This window comes from Delphinus delphis, chromosome 6 (genome assembly GCF_949987515.2).
Source record: "Delphinus delphis chromosome 6, mDelDel1.2, whole genome shotgun sequence".
Classification (NCBI taxonomy): Eukaryota; Metazoa; Chordata; class Mammalia; order Artiodactyla; family Delphinidae; genus Delphinus; species Delphinus delphis.
This window is the reverse complement of record NC_082688.1, coordinates 86,853,341-86,872,977: the sequence shown is the minus strand read 5'-3', so window position 1 is coordinate 86,872,977 and position 19,637 is coordinate 86,853,341. Positions and strand designations below refer to the sequence as shown.

General features: G+C 37.7%; 1 protein-coding gene across 1 annotated transcript in view; it reads right to left on the bottom strand.

Annotated features, from left to right (window-relative positions):
* ERCC6L2 (ERCC excision repair 6 like 2) overlaps positions 1-18,074 on the bottom strand; it is a 139,879-nt gene extending 121,805 nt beyond the window's left edge. Inside the window, exons 1-2 of the mRNA XM_060015004.2 lie at positions 17,977-18,074; positions 12,724-13,148 (exon numbers count right to left, since the gene is read on the bottom strand). Of these exons, the coding sequence (XP_059870987.1) occupies positions 12,724-13,148; positions 17,977-18,058 (507 nt within the window). The 5' untranslated portion in view covers positions 18,059-18,074. The remainder of the gene's footprint in view (positions 1-12,723; positions 13,149-17,976) is intronic.
* Positions 18,075-19,637: the final 1,563 nt, after the last annotated feature.

The window sequence follows — 19,637 nt, the reverse complement described above, 5'->3', positions numbered from 1 at the left end:
GTACTTATTGCCAATTTAATACTTGTTTTCCAGTTGTTTTCATAGTTCTTTGTTCATTTCTTTTTTGTTTTTCCTTTTGTGGGTTGATGAATTCCTTTGTAGTATGCTTGAGTTCCTTTCATTTTGGTTTCTATGAATTATACATTTTCAATTTGTGGTTACCATGAAGTTCAAGTATGTTGAACCATAACTATATCTAATTGCTTTAAATTGACATTTACATTCAAACACATTCTAAAGATCTATGTTTTTATACTCCCCTCCCCCACATTTTGTGATTTTGATGTCCTATTTTACATCTTCATCCTTATCCTTTTACTGTTTATTGTAGTTGTAATCACTTTTATAATTTTTTAATTGGTTTTTAACCTACGTACTGGCTTATTTATATGATCTTCAATCCTGTTATATATTTGCCTTTCCTAATGTGATTTTCCCTTTCCTATAGATTCTTGTTTTTTTTCGATTTAGAGAAGACCCTACAATATTTCTTTTAGGGTAGGTTTAGTATTGCTGAATTCCTTTAGTTTATGTTTGTCTGAGCAATTCTTTCTCTCTCCTTCTATTCTAAATGATAATCTTGCTGCGTAGAGTATCCTAGGTTGCAGGTTTTTCCCTTCCAGGAATTGGAACCTTTCTGGTTTGCAAAGTTTCTACATAACTTTATGGGGATTCCCTTGAAACTGACTCTTTGTTTTTCTCTAATATTTGCCCTTTTAATTATGATTTGTCTTGGTGTGGGTCTGTTTGGGTTCATCTTGCTTGGGACCCTCTGTGCTTCCTGTACATGGATATCTGTTTCCTTCTTTAAGTTTGGGAAGTTTTCAGCCATAATTTCTTCAAATACATTTACTATCCCCTTCTTTCGCTCTTCTCCTTCTGGAACCCCTATTTTGCATAGGTTGGCATGTTTATATTATTCCATAGATCTCGTATGTTGCTTTCTTTTTTTTTTTTTTTCATTTGTCTTTCTGTCTGCTGTTCTGTTTGGGTGATTTCCATTAACTAGCTTTCAGATCACTTACTCATTCTTCTGTGCCATTTAGCCAGTTATTCATTGCTTCCAGATTGTTTTTTACCTTGGCAATTGAATTGTCTGTTTTTGGTTGGTTCATCTTTATAGTTTCTCGTTCCTTGTTACAGTGAGCTGCATTTATATTGATAATCTTTCTTAATTCAGTTAGCATTTTTATTACCACCTTTTTGAACTCAAGGTCTAGTAGACTGATGAGCTCTGCTTCATTATTTGTTCTTTCAGGGGATTTCTCTCATTTTTTAATTGGGAGTAGCTCCTCTGCCTTTTCATTTTACTTAACTTTCTCTGTCTCTATGAAGTTAGGAGAAACAGTTGTCTACTGTGGTCTTGAAGGAATGTTTTTATGTGGGAGTGTCCCTCTGTAGACTGTGCATCCAATGTTTTTGGTGCAAGGGCTGGCTTTGGTATGGATGCCAGCCACATCTTTCCTCAGGGTATGCTAGCCATTATCTTCTTGAAAGGGGGTGTGGTTGGCTTCGTCAGAGCATCTAAAGCTTATGAAGGTGTGAGGCGTAATGTCCTCTCTGCTCTGTGGCTGTTGCCACTCTGTCAGGGGTGGGGTTTGCTGCCCACTTGTTGGAGTAGAAGCCCTGAGGGTCACGTTCAATCAAGCTCCATTGTCCTCGAGTGCATGCCCTGCCCCAAAGGTTGTGACTGCTGAAGCACGTGAGGCTCATGTACTCCAGATTACCTGTGCATAGCCTGTGTAGGTAGCTGCAGCTCTGCTCAGAAGCAGCCCAAATTCACATCCCTTTCTCTGTTGTGTTCATCCCACATTTAGTGCAAGGCTGGGGTGTGGTGTGGGCTGGGGGTCAGGGCATTTTGGCTACAGGAACTCAGGTGGCTGTACAGCTGCAAGAGATCTGGGCTGCCTCTGAGGCAGTCTTCTCCCATGACCTGTCTGTCCCAGATCTAGCACTAAGCTGTGGTGTGGAGTGCACAGAGAGGCAGGGCGTTCTCACTGGGAGATGAACCACTGCATACTCCTGAACGTACTGACAATAGCTACCACTGTCCTTCCCAGATCACACTTCAGGCCTCCCAGGCTGCATAGCTAGATCGAGTCCTCTCCCAGGGCCTGTCTGCTTGAGGTTCAGCACTTTGCCACAGTGTGTTCTTGTGGCACTGACCTGTGCAGGCCCTGACAGTGGCTGCAGCAGTCCTGCCTGCTGCCTCATGCGTGTGCTGACAATGGCCACCACCCCACCTAGATCACACACCAGGCCCCCCCTGGTCTGTCTCTGTGTAGCAAGATTGAGTCTTTTCCCAGGGCTCGGTTGGCCATGCTGCAGTGTGGAGTGAAGGAGGCTGGGGTGTTCTCCCAGTTCAGATGGGCAAGTGCATCAAAGTGGCAGCTATAAGTGCAAGGCTTTCTCCACCATGACTGCTGGCAAGCCAGCATGCGTGCATTCCCTGGAATACAGTCTAGATTTCTCCAGCCCTTCTGTCTGTCCCAGTGTTTTTTTCCACAGGAAAGGGAGCCTGTCTCCTCCACACAGGATGCCAGGACTGGGATGCCCAGATTGTGCTTCAACCTGCTCGCTCCTGAGGAAAGGGTCTGCCCATGTGGACCTTCTCTTTCTTTCAGATCCTTCCCAGGCATGCAGGTCCTGATCCAATGCCATTTTTTTCCATCCTACCTGGTTATGTGGTGATCTTTCTTGCAGCTTTGCTTGTTAGTTCTTCTGCCAGTTTCCAGTTAGTTTTCCGTGAGAACTGTTCCACATGTAGATGTATTTTTTATGTGTCTATGGAGAGGAGGTGACCTCCACATCCTCCTACTCTGCCATCTTGATCCCACCTCCTGAATATTTTTAATATAACCTGATAAAAGATCTTTGATGCATGCCCACTATTTCCACTTTATAATATTTTTAGTCAATTTAAAGTTATTTATACTTTGCATTCAAAGATATGTAGCTAAAGTTTAGAATTTACTGAATTCACAGATGATGTAAGTATTCATAACACCTTGGGTTCTCAACACTTCCTAGAATATAACTTAAAACAGAAAAAATCATAGAAAATGTATAATAAAAAGTTTAGGCAACTGGGGTATTAACTGTAAAAGAACATGGGGAAACTTTCTATGGTGAGGTAAATGTTCTATACCTTGATTACAGTATTGATTACAAATATATATACACACATATATATATTTGTCAAAACTCATTCATCTTAAGGATGTGCACATTTTACTGTTTGTAATCATACCATCACACACACTGATATGTATATTCTTTTAAATTATAGGCAACTGGTCTTCAAAGGCTACTGAAAAGGCAAAAAAAAGATACCAATTAGATACCATATAACAGTTTAAATGAGGCAGTATAAGACCTAATCCATTGCTTTCCTCTTAACTCATCTCAGATTGTTTCATTACAGGAAAACTACAGGCGTATCTCATTTTATTGCACTTCACTTTATTGCACATCACATATAATTGTGTTTTTTATAAACTGAAGGTTTGTGGTAACTCTGTGTCAAGCAAGTCTATCAGTGCCGTTTTCCCAACAACATTTGCTCACTTCATGTCTCTGTGTCACATTTTGGTAATTCTCACAATATTTGAAACGTTTTCACTGTTATTATATTTGTTATGGTGATCTGTGATCAGTGATATTTGATGTTATTATTCTAATTGTTTTGGGGTGCAATGAACTGTGCCCTCATACGGCAGCAAACTTAATGTCCAAATGTTGTGTGTATTCTAACTGCTCCACCAACCAGCTGTTCTCCTTTCTCCTTCTTTCTCCTTGCAACTCCATATTCCCTGAGACACAATATTGAAATTAGGCCAATTAATACCCTACAGTGACCTCTAAGTGTTCAAATGACAGAGAGAGTCACATGTCTCTCACTTTAAATCAAAAGCCAGAAATGATTAAGCTTAGTGAGGAATGCATGTGAAAAGCAAAGACAGGCCAAAAACTAGGCACCTTGCACAAAACAGCCACATTATGAATGCACAGGAAAAGTTCTTAAAGGAAATGAAAAGTGCTACTCCAGTGAACACATGAATGATAAGAAATTGAAACAGGCTTATTGCTGATATGAAGAAAGTTTTAGTGATCTGGATAGAAGATTAAACAAGCCACAATAACTCCCTTAAGCCAAAGCCTAATCTAGAGCAAGGCCCTAACTCTCTTCAACTCTACAAAGGCTGAGAGAAGTGAGAGGCTGCAGAATAAGAGTTTGAAGCTAGCAAAGTTGATTCATGAGGTTTAAGGAAAGATGCCATCTCCATAACGTAAAAGTGCAAGGTGAAGCAGCAAGTGCCGACGTACAGCAAGTTACCCAGATCTAGATAACTAATTAATGATGGTGGCTACACTGAACAACAGATTTTTAATGTAGACAAAACAGCTTTATATTGTAAGAAGATGCCATCTAGGACTTTCATAGCTAGAGAGGAGAAGTTAATGCCTGGCTTCAAAACTTCAAAGGACAGGCTGACTCTCTTAAGGGCTAATGCAGCTGGTAACTTAAGTTGAAGCCAATGCTCATTTACCATTCTGAAAACCCTAGGGCCCTTTAAAATGATGCTAAATCTACTCTACCTATGCTCTATAAATAGAATAACAAAGCCTGGATGACAGCACATCTGTTCACAACACAGTTGACTAAATATTTTAAGCCCACTGTTGAGACCTACCACTCAGAGAGAAAAGATTCCTTTCAAAATATTACTGCTCATTGACAATGTACTTGTTAACCCAAGAGCTCTAATGGAGATGTACAATAAAATTAGTGTTGTTTTCATGTCTACTATCACAACATCCATTCTGCAGCCCATAGATCAGAAGTCATTTCAATTTTCAAGTCTTACTATTTAAAATATATACTACATAAGACTATAGCTGTCATAGATAGTGACTCCTCTGATGGATCTGGGCAAAGTAAATTGAAAACCTTCTGGAAAGGATTCACCATTCTGGATGTCATTAAGAACATTCATGATTCATGTAAAGAGGTCAAAATATCAACATTAACAGGAATTCGGAAGTTGATTCCAACCCTCATGGATGACTTTTGTAAGGTTCAAGACTTCAGGGGAGGAAGTATCCACAGATGTGGTGGAAATAGCAAGAGAACTAGAATTACAGGTTGAAGATGTGACTGAACTGCTGCAATATCATGAGAAAACTATAGGGATGAGGAGTTGCTTCTTATTCATAAGCAAAGAAAGTGGTTTCTTGAGATGGAATCTACTCCTGGTGAAGGTGCTATGAAGACTGTTGAAATGACAACAAAGGATTTAGAATACTACATAAACTTAGTTGATAAAGCAGTGGCAGAGTATTTTTTTAATTAAGGTATGTACATTGTTTTTTTAGACACAACACTATTGCATGCTTAATAGACTATAGCATAGTGTAAATATAAATTTTATGTGTACTAGGAAACCAAAAAATTTGTGTGACTTGCTTTATTATGATATCACTTTATTGCAATGGTCTGGAACTGAACCCACAATATCTCTGAGGTACACTTATATAGTCCTAATTATGATAATTCATAATTCAATCTGTTCATCTATCTGTTATACAGTCTTAGCTCTAACTTGTCAAATTCCATGAAACAAAGCTATATAAAATGTCTATTTTACTGAAAAATCTCATCTTTAGAAGAAGTTCCATAAAAGATGATTAAATTTGTAAGCTCTAATTATGGATTAGCTTTACTTAATTCACTAAATACGTTAATGATTTTTAAGAAAAATTTTGCATCCCTTTAAAATAGTCTATACTACCTCCTAACAGATTATTCACCTACCCCCTAAAATGTAAGTTGAAATGAAAATAAATTTGAATTTAGTTGAGAATACACACTAACTAGAGAGGCTAACTTAAAACCACTGACAAACTTTTTAGCTCATTATATTGGGGTAATGCTAGCAGTAATGTGTCAACATCCAGAAGACAGACAGAGAGAGAGAGAGAATGCAAAGAATAGCACAGGTGGATTTTATGTACCAAGACTGTAAATAGCACTCATCATTTCCACCCTCATCTCTGTTGACAAGCCCAAGACATGAAAGGGGAACTGGGAAACGTATTCTTTGTCATTTGGCCACAACTCCAAGAAGGCAAAGGGTAATACATAATTTTGGGGTAGATCTAGCCATCTCTATCACTCATACTAGCATAGGAGAGGTCTATCAAAATTGTAATTCACAGGAGAACAACGTATTTACAATGCAGGTTTACAAAGCTAATCTGAAAAAAAAAAAAAAAGAACATGCTTTAACGTAGAATACAGTAGTTCTAAAATTATGGTTAAAGATGAAAAGAACAAAAAACTATTTAATCAGCCACCTATAGAACAGTAAAAGGCCAAAAACTGCATTTCAGAAATGATATATCACTCTGGGAAAGCTTTGTTTTTACAGGCGTTCCTTTGAAACTGTCAGGCAAACATTTTTATAGACCATCTTTTCTCATACACAGTCAGCTCATGATATATAGCATAAGTCAGAGACAGGCAAATAACGCAACAAACCTCCTCTTAGACCAACAGAAGGCAGAGCAAAAATTGTTTATTTCTTATAGGATTAAAAAAAAAAGCCTACTTTCCTTATTTTTCATCTCCCTGGGAGATAAAAAGGTAAGCAAGTACTTTGGAATCATACTTCAAAAAGTATGATGATTTTTACTTGCTTTAAACTACAGAAACAACAAAGTGCTGTTTTAAAAGGGGACCTAGCCCATTTATTTTTACAAAGTTCTACTCCTAAAACCTGAAGTACATGCCAAAACAAGAAAAGCAATTTATCTTCAAAATGCTAAGACATTTTTGTTTCTGTGTTAAAGGCTTTGTGCCTCTGGAGGTTAATTCACCTTTCACATTGGATGTCATGGCATTATTTTCATTCTCCATGAATGAAAATAAAGACAATATGATTATTTTCTTTATTACTATATTCCTGAGTGAACAACATGACTTGTGATCTAAAGAAATTTTAAATTTTAGTATAGCTTTTGAATCAACTAAAGATCACATTATCCAAAAAACAGTATTGACAATAACCTAAGAAAGCTATGATTATCAGCAATCCCACCATTTCTCTCAGGATTGAGGTTTACTATACCTATATTTTTAAAATGTATAGTAATGACATTTTTTATAATATCAAGTAATATAAAAACAAAGATTCAAAGAAAATCTTTACAGTTTGCAAAATTTTCTCTCTCCTCTGCTGCTCAAAAAGTACTAATACCATCCTCTTCGCATAGCAGATGGGGAAATAAACATGTAAAACACATATGTACTTATTTAATAGTAGTGTTTTAAGACTTTGTGCCTATGAAAGCTAATTACCAAATTAAGATTTTCAAAATCACTTTGATTCAATGAATGAGTTCTTTTATGATAAACCATTCGAACACTGTACTAGAACTATGCCATCAGTGAAAAAAAGAAACCAAAAAAACCTCAACGTCCTAACTGATATCACTCAAATTAGTTTTAAATTTTGGTGAACTTTCAAAAGCAAACCCAACAAAAAAAGCAAAGGATGAAAATACCAACTTCCTGGGAAGCCTTCCTTGACACCCCCAGGCAGGCTTGCTTTTCCACTTAATTCCACTGGAATATCAGACTGGGTGATGGCCCCTTAACTACATTTCTTTTCATCATCATTCGTGAACTCTGTAAGGGTAGTGATCATGCACATTTATATTAGGCTCTTCAGTGCCTATCACAGGGCCTGGACCACGCTAAGTGCTTAATAAATGTCAACTAATTGAATGAATGAATACAGTTAATTAAAAGCTGAACAAAAGGTTGCAAGATGGAGGCAGCAAAGGGAAGAGAAAGAAGGGGGAAAAAAGTACTAGAATGGAAATTAAAATGGTTACTTCCTGTATATGTCCTTAGAGGGAAGCCATTTACTACTCCTGTGCCTCAGTTTCTTCATTTAAAGAAGCTGAACAAGATTATCTCTAATATCATTTGTTTCTAAAATTTTATTTTAAAAATGAAATGGTCATCTTATGTATAAATATTCACATAGACTAAACACTCTCTTAATCAACCTTCACTGAACCAACTCACCAGATTAACAAGTTTTCCATCACCTCTGAAAAATGTATAGTCTGAGCAAAGGTTTTTAAACTTTAGTGGACCTCAAATTGCCTAGAGGGTTTGTTAAAACAGATTGCTGGGCCCCACCCCCTGAGTTTCTGATTCAGTATGTCTGGGATAAGACCCAAGAATTTACAATTCTAACAAATTCCAGGTAATGCTGATGCTGTTGGTCCAGAAATCACACTTTTGAGAAACATGACCTTATAGTAAATGCCCATTCAACTCCATTCCTATCATTTGAGCTGTTTGATTATCAAAGGTCAGTTTCCCAAACCTGTATATTCCAGGTGAAATTGTTTATTATAGTTACATTAGCTGTTTAAATATCATGTAAATATATAGTCATTTTCAAATTACCTTTGAATTAGGTGTGAGATTTCTGTAAAACACTAAGAAATTTTCATAAAAATCTAGGATTTTGCATTCTTTCCCAATTTAACTTCTTAGTCCAATTAAAAATTAAAAGTGAAAATAGTGGTGATAGAATTATTGGTGTTGAAAAAATCATGGGCACAAACAGACATGAGGAAACTTTTGGAGTGATATATTATTTTGATTGTGGTACTGCAGTGATCATTTCTTGGGTGCAAATATATGTAAAACTTATCAAATTGTATATACTATATATATACTATATATACTATATATATACTATAAATATATGTAAAACTTATCAAATTGTATATACTATATATGTACTATATATATACTATAAATTTACAGTTATTGTATGTCAATTATACCTTAATAAAATATGTAAACAACACACAAACTTACAGATACACACACCCAACAAAAATTTAATAAGTCTGACAAAACCAAATTTTGAGAGGTTATTGAGTAACCATAACTCTGATACATTGTTGATAGGAATGAAAGAAAAGTGTTTCCAAAGTGTCAGTTTCATACAAAACTAAACACACATCACCTTATGACCAAGTAATTCCATTCCTAATTATTTACCCAAGAGAAAGGGGTACACAAGAGATTGTTCAAGAAAGTTCTTAACAGTTTTATTTCTAACAGCTAAAAACTGGAAATAGCTCAGGTGTCCATCAGCAGGAGAATGGATAAACAGAATGCAGCATCCATACAACTCAGCAATACTACTCAGCAGTAACAAGAAACAAACTACCCATGCACTCAATAACAAGATGAATCACAAAATATTATCTAAGTAAAAGAAGCCTTATATAAGAATACATCTGTATGATCCCATTTATATGAAAAGGCAACTAATCTATGATATAAAAAAGCAAAACAATGATGTCTCTTGGGGGTGGCAGGAAGGAACGTGAAGACATCTTCTGGAGTTAAAATGCTCTATATCCTGAAAGAGCTTACACAGTTTAGCCAGATTACACAGAGACATGTATTTGTCAAAACTCATGGAATTGTGGGTACATTTAAGATTTCTGCATTTCATTGTAAATCTTACTTCAAAATGAAAAAAAAGAATTATAATTAAATATTGAACCTTGGTAATGATATGCATGCTCAAGTGTTTGGGGATAAAACATACTAATGTATGCCACTTTAAAACTCAACAAAAGATGGTGGGATGGATGGATATGTTAATAAGCCATATATAATGAAATGTTAACAGAATCTAGGTGGTAGGTATGTGGGTATTCATTGTACAATTGTTCCAGCTCTTCTATGTGTTTTAAAAGCTTCATAACAAGATGTTGAGGAAAAATCAGTTTGTAAGGTAGTAGGGATTCCATTTTTTGCATATTTATGTATGTCTGTGTGTTCATCGACATGCACATATGAAGCATATACATGTATATATTTATGTATGTTGTATATGAAACTATTCCCTCTCAATCAGATCCTTCCAATTCACTTTAAACATACTCAAGTTCCCCCTAACCCCAAATGGTACAAAACAAACAAAATAGAAATCCTATCCTCCTTCAGCTACTACTAGGTCATATAAAGAGAAGAGCATACTTCTGGTGTCCAAGTCTTCACCTACTCCATTCTGGCTTGTGCCCCAAATACTCCAGCAAAATGGCTCTTACTCAAAGATTTCAATGACTTCCAAGTCAGTAGATCAAATGGATATTTTTAAATCCTCATCCTTTGAAGAATTTAAAATATTAAATTTACCCACTTTTCAATTTGGAATGAGGGAAGCAAACTTTTTTGGTATGTAAAACAAGCATTTTTAAAAAGAAGAGCTCAATTTCATACTACGGCCAAGTTAGAATATACGAGGGGAAAACTTAAGGGATGAGATCAGAAAAAAGGAAAACAAAATGAAGAAGTTACTACTATAGTTCAAAGAGTAATTGCCAATGGTCTATTTTCATAGAACATTTTCACCTAATTCTACTACATTTTGAAATTCTAGTGAGCTCATTAACTATTGTCCACATTTCTTCAACTGGGTTAGTCATCCTATCTACAGAAGCTCTATCTTAAATGGATCTCCCCAAACCGCCTATTTATGTAGAAATTATTTTCTGAGTTACAAGAATAATAACCAGAGAACTAGGTCCTCAAGGATCAGATAAATCCAGCTATGTATCAAAATTAGTACAAAAACTATTTCCTAATCTTGAGAAGGTGAGCCCTCAAAGATATTCATAGCAGCACTGTCATAGCATATAATACAACTCAAAGCCTTCCAATGATTTCAGTGTGTCAGAAAATATAAAATTGTGCAGTAAAATCACTTTTAAAATAATCTTATAAAATGTAAAATAAAGGGAATTCCTTTGTGACATGAGCTTCCAAGATGAAAGCTTAATATGAGCCTAAAATGTGCAGAAGAATTTGAATTGTATTTAGTAGGTTTAGGGTAGGGTTTCCCAAATTGCAGGTCACTTTTTGTAGCTCCCTCATGTTTCTGATTTTGAAGATGAACAGGCATTGACTAGTCAAAGACATGTGGGAAAGAACATTCTAGCATGGGCAAAAACAGTAAAAGTATATGTAAAGACAGTCACAGAAGGGCTTTATTATTTATTTTCCTTTAATATTCATCTGCATATCTTGGTCACAGATGGTAGTTTCCAAAAGGCTCCTATCTTTATTCTTGGAACCTCTTCTCCTGAGAAAGTAAGTTCGTTTTATTCCACAAGCAATTATTTAACACCTTCAATGTGCAAGCCTAGAACTATGTGCATTGCCTGAGATTAAAGGAAAATAGATTATGGCTAATAGAAACACACTATGATTACTGAGGGACTTAATTTTACCCTAGCTTTTTACACCAGAGCTTTATACATAGCTATTATTTGGCTATTTTCAAATGTTAAACTTAATTTTTCGCTTACCTTTGAACTCCACTAACAATGGAGGTGTCATGAAGAATAAAATAGCTTAAATTCAATTGTAAAGATGGAAACACAGAAGGACTTAATCACACTAGACAAACACTCCTGAAAATCCAGAGTGATTGCTTAGTATAAAGTCTAGGTTCAGAACTCTAATCTTTTTGGATTATAAACCCTTGTGGTACACAGCTTCTGACAAGGCTCCCAATAATCCCCACCTCTTGGTATCCACAACTTTATTTAATGTCCCCCCTTCAGCCCAGTATGGGCTGAACCTCACAACCTGCTTCTAATGATGTGAATATGGCAAAAATGAAGGCTGTCTCTTCTGTGATTAGGTTACAAAAGACCATGACTTGTGTCTCACTAGTAGTGCTCTCTCTTGCCTGATCACTTGTTCTCCCTGTTGAAGCATGCTTCCACACTGTGAGAAGCACCATGAAGAGGTCCATGTGGTAAGGAACCAAGGAAGGGCTTTGCCAATAGCTCACAAGAAACAGAGGCCTCAGTCTAAGAACTCACAAGGAAATGAATCCTGCAACAACCACACAAACTGGGGAGTGAATCTTCCCTAGTCCAACCTTGAAATAACTGCAGCCTTATGAAAGGCAGAGCCAGAAGATCCAGCTAAATGGTACCCAGATTCCTGACTCACAGAAACTTTAATATGATAAATGTGTATTGTTTTAAGCTGCTACATTTTGGAATAATCTGTTATACAGCAATAGATAACTAACATAGAGCCTATCTGCAGAAAAGTATATACATATACAAATTCTGGCACACATTTTAGAGAAATAGGAGGCCTCTCTGAAGTCCACCAATAGAACTCCTAGTGGCCCAGAGATCCCAGACTAAGAAATTTATGCTTTGATAAACTCCAACAATATGCACAAAAGGCCTGCAGAAGTCAATTTAACCATGCTATGTAGCTTAACAAATGTCAGAATGCTTTCCTTCCATAAGGTATTACTAAGAAAGTTAAATTACTCTAAATATAATTGATATCTTAGTACTAGTATTACCAAAGGTAAAAACAAGTCGTTATACTATAGCATCGTTTTAAATAATGTATTTCATAGGTACTAAATAAATATTGAAGATAAAATAATGACTAAACACCATCCTTAAGTACTGTGTGAGACAAACACACACACACACACACACACACACACACACACGAAACAATTATAAGATCTGCGATACAAACAGAAATTTCCATATGGTATCCATTCATGTATGTAATATATATGATATAATATGTATGACTTTATTGAATTTTAATTATAAAGTAATTAAAATAAATACCTGTACTGTTTTTCCAAGTCCCATGTCATCACCAAGAATACACCCTCTTCCTTGGATGAAGTGTTCATAGAGAAACAGGGCTCCTTCCCTTTGGTAGTCTCTCAAATACCTATTAATAGTATAAGGAATAAAGTCTCCATTTTCAGATAATTGAAAAGCAACAGCAGATGATGGAAATTTTCTGTCTGGAAAATAAGGTTTTTCCAAATCTTCATCATCAAATATAAAATTCCTGGAGCAATCTTTAACAGATTTCACTTCTTGAAGTCTTTTAAGAGGTACTTTCCTTTCTTGAAAATCTGAATATAAGATGACTGCAAATGACTTCCCATTTTCATCCACTGTGATAGATTTTATGCTTGCTTCACAAAGTTTTTCATTATCTGGAGAAGGGGCGAGACATCTTTCTCCTGGATGCCATATATCTATAATAATAAAAGAGAAAATAAACTTGCCAAATCTAACTTATAAAGTAACACCTCATTTATCCACTGCTATGAGAAAAAGTGTTCCTCACATAAATACCCTTTCCAAAATCTGAAACAAGATAAATTATACTTATAACATGTATAAATATTTTCCTAAAGTATATTTTCCTCAAGTATATTATCATAATAAAGGGTACATAATTTATTTCCAGTTTTTCTCACCTTGGCTGTGTGTCATAATCTCCCCATATATGCTTCGTCTGTTGATTCTGATTCAGTGGATATGGGCCATGGGCATTTGGTTTTATTATTGTGTTTGGTTGTTACTGCTGAATTCAAAAGGTGACTCTGATGCACAGCCAGAATTGAGAACCACTTATTTAAATATTCATGATGACTCATGAACATTAGGTATAACGTTCATGATATGGTAGAATAACACTGAATAGGACCTGGTAACAGGTAAGCTAAAATCCTCTGAACAGCAATATTTTTGTGATTCTTCTGTCTGCTTTTTTAGTTACTCCATCTCCTTTCTCTGAAGACAGCTGTTTCTTCTCACTGTCAATATTGCTGCTTCTAAAATGTTGCTTGAATCTGTATACAACTAATCAAGGGAATCTCCCAACTCAACTAGAGTGATATGTACCAGCTTTGTCACAGCTTTTTCCCTTCTAGGTTTTGAAGAGCCAAGGTTTTTAAAAAAGAGATGAGTTCTAAGATCTCTTTCTGCTAAGATTCTATTATTCTTTGAAGAGTCTGACTTGTCTCTATGTACAAATTTATTCTGTGCTTAACTGTAGAGCTATTTTATTTTCTATTCAGAAAATAAAGCACTGTGAATGAGGAAGAGGGCCTCTGCAGAGTATACTGTTGGTACAATTAAAAGGTACCAAATAGAGGAAATTAAGTAAAAATAATTTCCCAAATGGAATTTCTTATAGCAAGAATCCCAGAGGAATTGTATAGCTACAATTTTAAGGATACTAGGAATTATTTTTCTCACATATTTGTCATTGAGATCATATATCATTGGTAGTTTCCCAGGGACTTCCTATTGATGCTGAATTAGGCTTGTATAACATTCATGATTATAACTAGTACATCTATATTCTCTTCAGCAAGAAGAGCTCATTATACTATTCCTCATCAGTTGTTCCTCAAAAGTAAAACCATTATTCTAATTTTGATAAGGTTGTTTTTATATAACAATCAGCAAAAAAAATCTGTTCTCCCACTCTAATCTTTGCATCCAAACTGTTTGAGAATTGTTACATTATTCTAAAAGAGAAGAGTTTTAATGTGAAAATAAAACATTTATTCACTATACAGGGATAAAAAATAGGTTGATGGGTCCTATTTTCATAACAGTACTGTTTGAGCCTTAAAACCTACGTTAAGCCTTGCAACAATTCTTAATACATTATTTGTTTCACATGCTTTGTCTACCGATCCAGCAAACGCCTTCTAATTTTTAAAGACTTAATTCATTAATTTATTTATTATTCAACATATATGATTTAACACCAATTATTTGCTAGAACTGTACCACACAGTTAAAATGAAGAAAACCAATGTCAAAAATGATAGTGATTAAACCTTGCTTAGAACTAGTCTTTCCAAATCTCATTAAAAGGCCATCATTGTCTAACCAACTTTTCAAGGTAGAAAACCTTTAGTCAGCCCTTATTCCTCTTTATATATTAGTCCCTACATCCTCTCCATCAGAATGTCCTGCTGGCTCTACCTAAAAAAAAAAAGCATCACTTTCCTCCATGCCACCATCACTTTAAAACAACTGTTGGTAAACTTTTTCTGTAGAGTCAGATTTTAGCTACTTGTTATTTTACATCTTGCAGGCTATACTGTCTCTTGCCCTTGTAACACAAAAGTAGCCACAGACACATAAACAAATGGGTATGGCTGTGCTCCAGTAAAACTTTATCTACAAAAAAACAAGTGTCAGGCTGAATTCGGCCTTGACTGTAATTTGCCAAACTTTGGCTTTCTCCTAAATTACTGCTACAAATTCCATTCTCTATCCTCCATTCTCTAACCATTCTCTCTGTTGACACTATTTCCCTCTACAATCCATTTTCCACATAGCAGCAATAGTGACTATTTAAGAATATAAATTATTAGTAAATCTTTCATTTAAAATCTTTTAATAATGACCCACCGCACAAAGAATAAAGTCCAAGCTCCTTACTATGGCCTGTAAGACCCTGTATGATCTTCCCCTACTTACCTCTCCAACTTAATCTATCAATTTTTCCCTTGACTCAAGCATATTAAGCAGGTCTTTTCTCAGGTGTTTTTATGTCATCGCCTCAGAGACTTTATCTCAGACCACCTTATTTAAAGTAGGGAACCCCACTATTCTGTACTATTTTATTGCCTCTATAGCACATATCACAATGTTTAATTATCACGTTTACTTTTTTTATCTGCCTCTCACTAGAGAAGAATATCTTTTCCAAGAAAATGTCTGTATTCTTCAAAATTTTATCCCCAGGACCAGCACACAGTCGGCATTCAATAAAAGAGCTGAATTTATTAACAAAAACACATCCTTGATCTCATAGAACCTTGACATCTAATGAGAAAGACAAATACTCAAAAGTTCACACACATGAAATTGCTATAAGTGCTTTGGCAGAACAAAGTGCTGTAAGAAGGAGGTACTGAGGAAACAGTTTAAAAAGTAAGGAGATCTAGGGGCTTCCCTGGTGGCGCAGTGGTTGAGAGTCTGCCTGCTAATGCAGGGGACACGGGTTCATGCCCCGGTCTGGGAAGATCCCACAGGCCGCGGAGCGGCTGGGCCCGTGAGCCATGGCCACTAAGCCTGCGCGTCCAGAGCCTATGCTCCGCAACGGGAGAGGCCACGGCAGTGAGAGGCCCGCGTACCGCAAAAAAATTAATTAATTAATTAATTTAATTTAATTAAATAAAGTAAGGAAATCTAAGAAGAGAATATCAGTCAGAGGGCACATACAGCATGTGCAAAATCCTCACGGGCTTCACACAACAACTTACAGAAGTCTATTTGGTTCCTGAGTTTGGGTAATTTCTAGAACTAAATATTAATAGATTCAGTTAAGTTTGAGCAGGGCGGTTATCTCTCAGTATTCAAACTCCAGAACAAATAGCTTAAATTAGGATGATTTCCTATTGGACTGAATAGGGGTAAGGCTCCTTATGATCTGGTCCCTGTGTTCCTCTTTAACTTCATTTCCTCCCTCTCTCCTGATTTCATTCCAAACTGGCCTCCTTGCTATTCCCCAATCATGGTAAGCATACTCCCACCTTAGTCTCCTGAGATTTCTGTTCCTTCCGCCAACGCTCCTCCTAAATACCAAAGTGACTGATTCTTTCACTTCATTCAGGATTCTGTTCAAATGGCATCTCCTCAGAGGTATCTTCTCTGACCACCCAATCTAACATAGCACTCCCCGCCACTCTCTCTTCCTTCACCCTGCTTGATACCATTTTCAGAGAAAAATATGAACTGTCTGTTATTGTTTATCTCAACTTAAATATAAGTTCCCCAGAGCAGGGACTTATGTTCACTGCCATATTCTGGGCACCTAGGACAACGTTTGAAACTCAAATACTTATCAAATTAACAAATATTTATATATAGCTAACATTTTGAGGGCTTATGTGTGCCAGGCATGCAATTTAGATGTAGTAGTTCATTTGAGCCTCACAGCAACCCTTCATGTAAGTAATATTATTAGTTCCATTTTACAAATGGTGAAACAGATAAAGGTTAACCATGGTCACACAGCTAGAAAGTGGCAGAGCCTGGATTTGAACCAAGCTATCTGAACCTGTAACTACAATGCTATACCAGTTCACACGTGAATGAACAATTCCTTGGAACTGAGTAGCCCCTGCCCCTTTTAAATGAGGTATGAGCATTCCAGTTACTATAATCTCCACTCAGCAGCTTCATCCATTTATTTCACCTGCCAGGTTTCTATAGGTATTTATATTTGTGGTCCCTGAGTTATAGTGTCATCAATTCCTAGCCGTCAGAGCTGAGGCTTGTTACTTAAACGTCTCTGAACTTTAGTTCTGAATCCCTCATCTATTTAATGAGATCAGTATCTTCCTCAAAGGAAAACATGTACATAAACAATTAGCATATTTCTGGGCACGGAACAAGCACTCAATATCTGGTAGCTTTTGTTATGTCACTATTAATAATGAAAGCTATTAATTTAGGGTCAAGAAGCCATCCCAGATGACTTGTGGCAGATAACCATACCCTCCTTAAACCCTCTCTTGGTGACCCATTAAAGGTGATCCTGACTCAGTACATCATATATTAAGCTCTTTGTGTAATAAACTGAACGAAATATCTCAACCTTTATTCACCTACTTAATAACAAATCTACCATTCACTAAGAACTGAGGCATACAAGAACAGAGAATAAAAATACCAAACATTTACTTAGGGTTTACTATGAGCCAGATACGGTCACATAAATGCTTTGCTTAACACCATCTCATTTAATAATCACAAGAACTCACTCAGCAAAGACAGCAGTTTTACAGACGAGGAAACCACCCAAAGTTGCCCAGCAAATGACTGTCAGAGCCAGCACTAGATCCCAGGGCAGTCTGACTTCAGAGTGCAGGTTCTCAACTCTGAATCACAAAGAACTGTCCCAGCCCTAGAGGTGGTTCACAATCTCCAGCTGTCACTCACAGGAGCCGCAGGGTAAAACCGCAACCCCAAGGGAACTGGCAGGAACAGGTCCAACCCTACGCAGTAAAGACAGTTGTCTGGGGAGAGAGGGGAGCTCGGAGCTTATACCTTTGCTGTTGGTTTCCGCGCGGGGCTTCGGGACAGAGAGATCCATCTGGCCAGGGGGAAGGGCCTGGCAGCCTGGTTGCATTTAACACCTGACAGGCGGCGGAGGACCGCCAGGAGGAGGCTGGCGGGCGGACGGCGGCCAACTCCACCTGCCGCCGCCCTCTGTACATAGCCCCCCGCCCCCGAAGCCCGACGTCACGGGACGAGAGGGAGCAAAGGTGGAGCCTGACGGGGCCCAGGGAGAAGGGCCGGTTGCGTTCGAGACAGCGGCAGAGCCGGAGGGCGCTGTGGAAGCTGGCAAGGCGGCGCTCACCTAATCGTCTGGGGCTCCGCCGCCGGGGGAGGACAACAAGCAGGCAGGTCGACCCCCCAACCTCCCTCTCAGTAATAGGCTTCGCTCTGGGACCCACCACAACTTCCAGCCCTGACTCGGAAAATCCCGCGAGAACTGGCTCCCGATCTGTTTTCGGGATCTCACGAGAACAAAATCTTGGTTGACATGGGCGGAGCGATCTTCCGGCCGTCTTTCCTCTAGGAAACCGGTAACACAAAGAACCGCGATAGTTGCAAGTATCGCGAAGTTTCATATCGCCTGCTAGCCTGCGGCGGCTCTTGCGGTTACGGAGAGAGGCAGAAAGATGCTCGTGGGCGTGGGCCTGCAGTGGGTCTTTTAAGGACCGGTAAGGAGGGTGACGGCCTGGCAGGAGACCGTCGTCCCCGCGATCGTATCTTGTGGCTTATATTAGGCGCTTGGTTCCTTCGTCGAGTTGCCGGACGCCCAGGGACTTTAGGAGGCGAGCGGTTCCCGCTTGGAGTGCCGCCTCAGCCGTGTGGACACCGACGGCTCAGGACACCCAGAGGAGGCATATCTTCTTAGGTCATATACTAAAATGTAGTAAGTTATAAATAACTTTTCTGAGTACAGAACCTGCAACACATGCCCTAAGTAGAAGGCAAAGGTAAAGATACTATGAAAACTTGAAAGTGTTTTTTCGTGTACCATCCCAAGTTACCAGTGGTTTGTATAACACGTTATATGGGTAAACACTAAGCAAACCATCAGGCTGTTTTGGTGAGCATCTTCAGGGCAGCATACCACTCAGGAATTAATGAATACTGCTCATCTAATACTTTTCCAGACGTTGTATGTAGATTAATCCAGAAATGCTTCCTCACATGTTAAAATGTTTTTGTATGCTGTAGGATATTTCATTGAAGGAGGTTAGCCCGCATGGGCCTGTATTAGTTTCCTATGGCTGCTTTAACAAATTACCAAAAACTTAATGGCTTAAAACAGCATATAAGTGTTATCTTATAGTTCTGTAAGTCAGAAGCCCTACATTGGTCTCATTAGGCTAAAATCAAAGTGTTAGCTGGGTTGCCTTCTTTTCTGGAGGCTCTGCAGAGTATGTTTCCTCACCTTTTCCAGCTTCTAGAGGCTATACACATTGCTTGGCTCACGGACACCCTTCTGTCTTCAAAGCCAGCAATGTTGCATCCCCCTGACCTTTCCATAGTCACATCTCCCTTTAATTGCAGCAGGGAAAGACTATTTGATTTTCAGGGCTCACATGATAAGATTGGGTCCACCAATAATCCAGGATAATCCTCCCATATCAAGGTCTATACCCTTTTTCACATCAACAAAGTCCCTTTGCCAT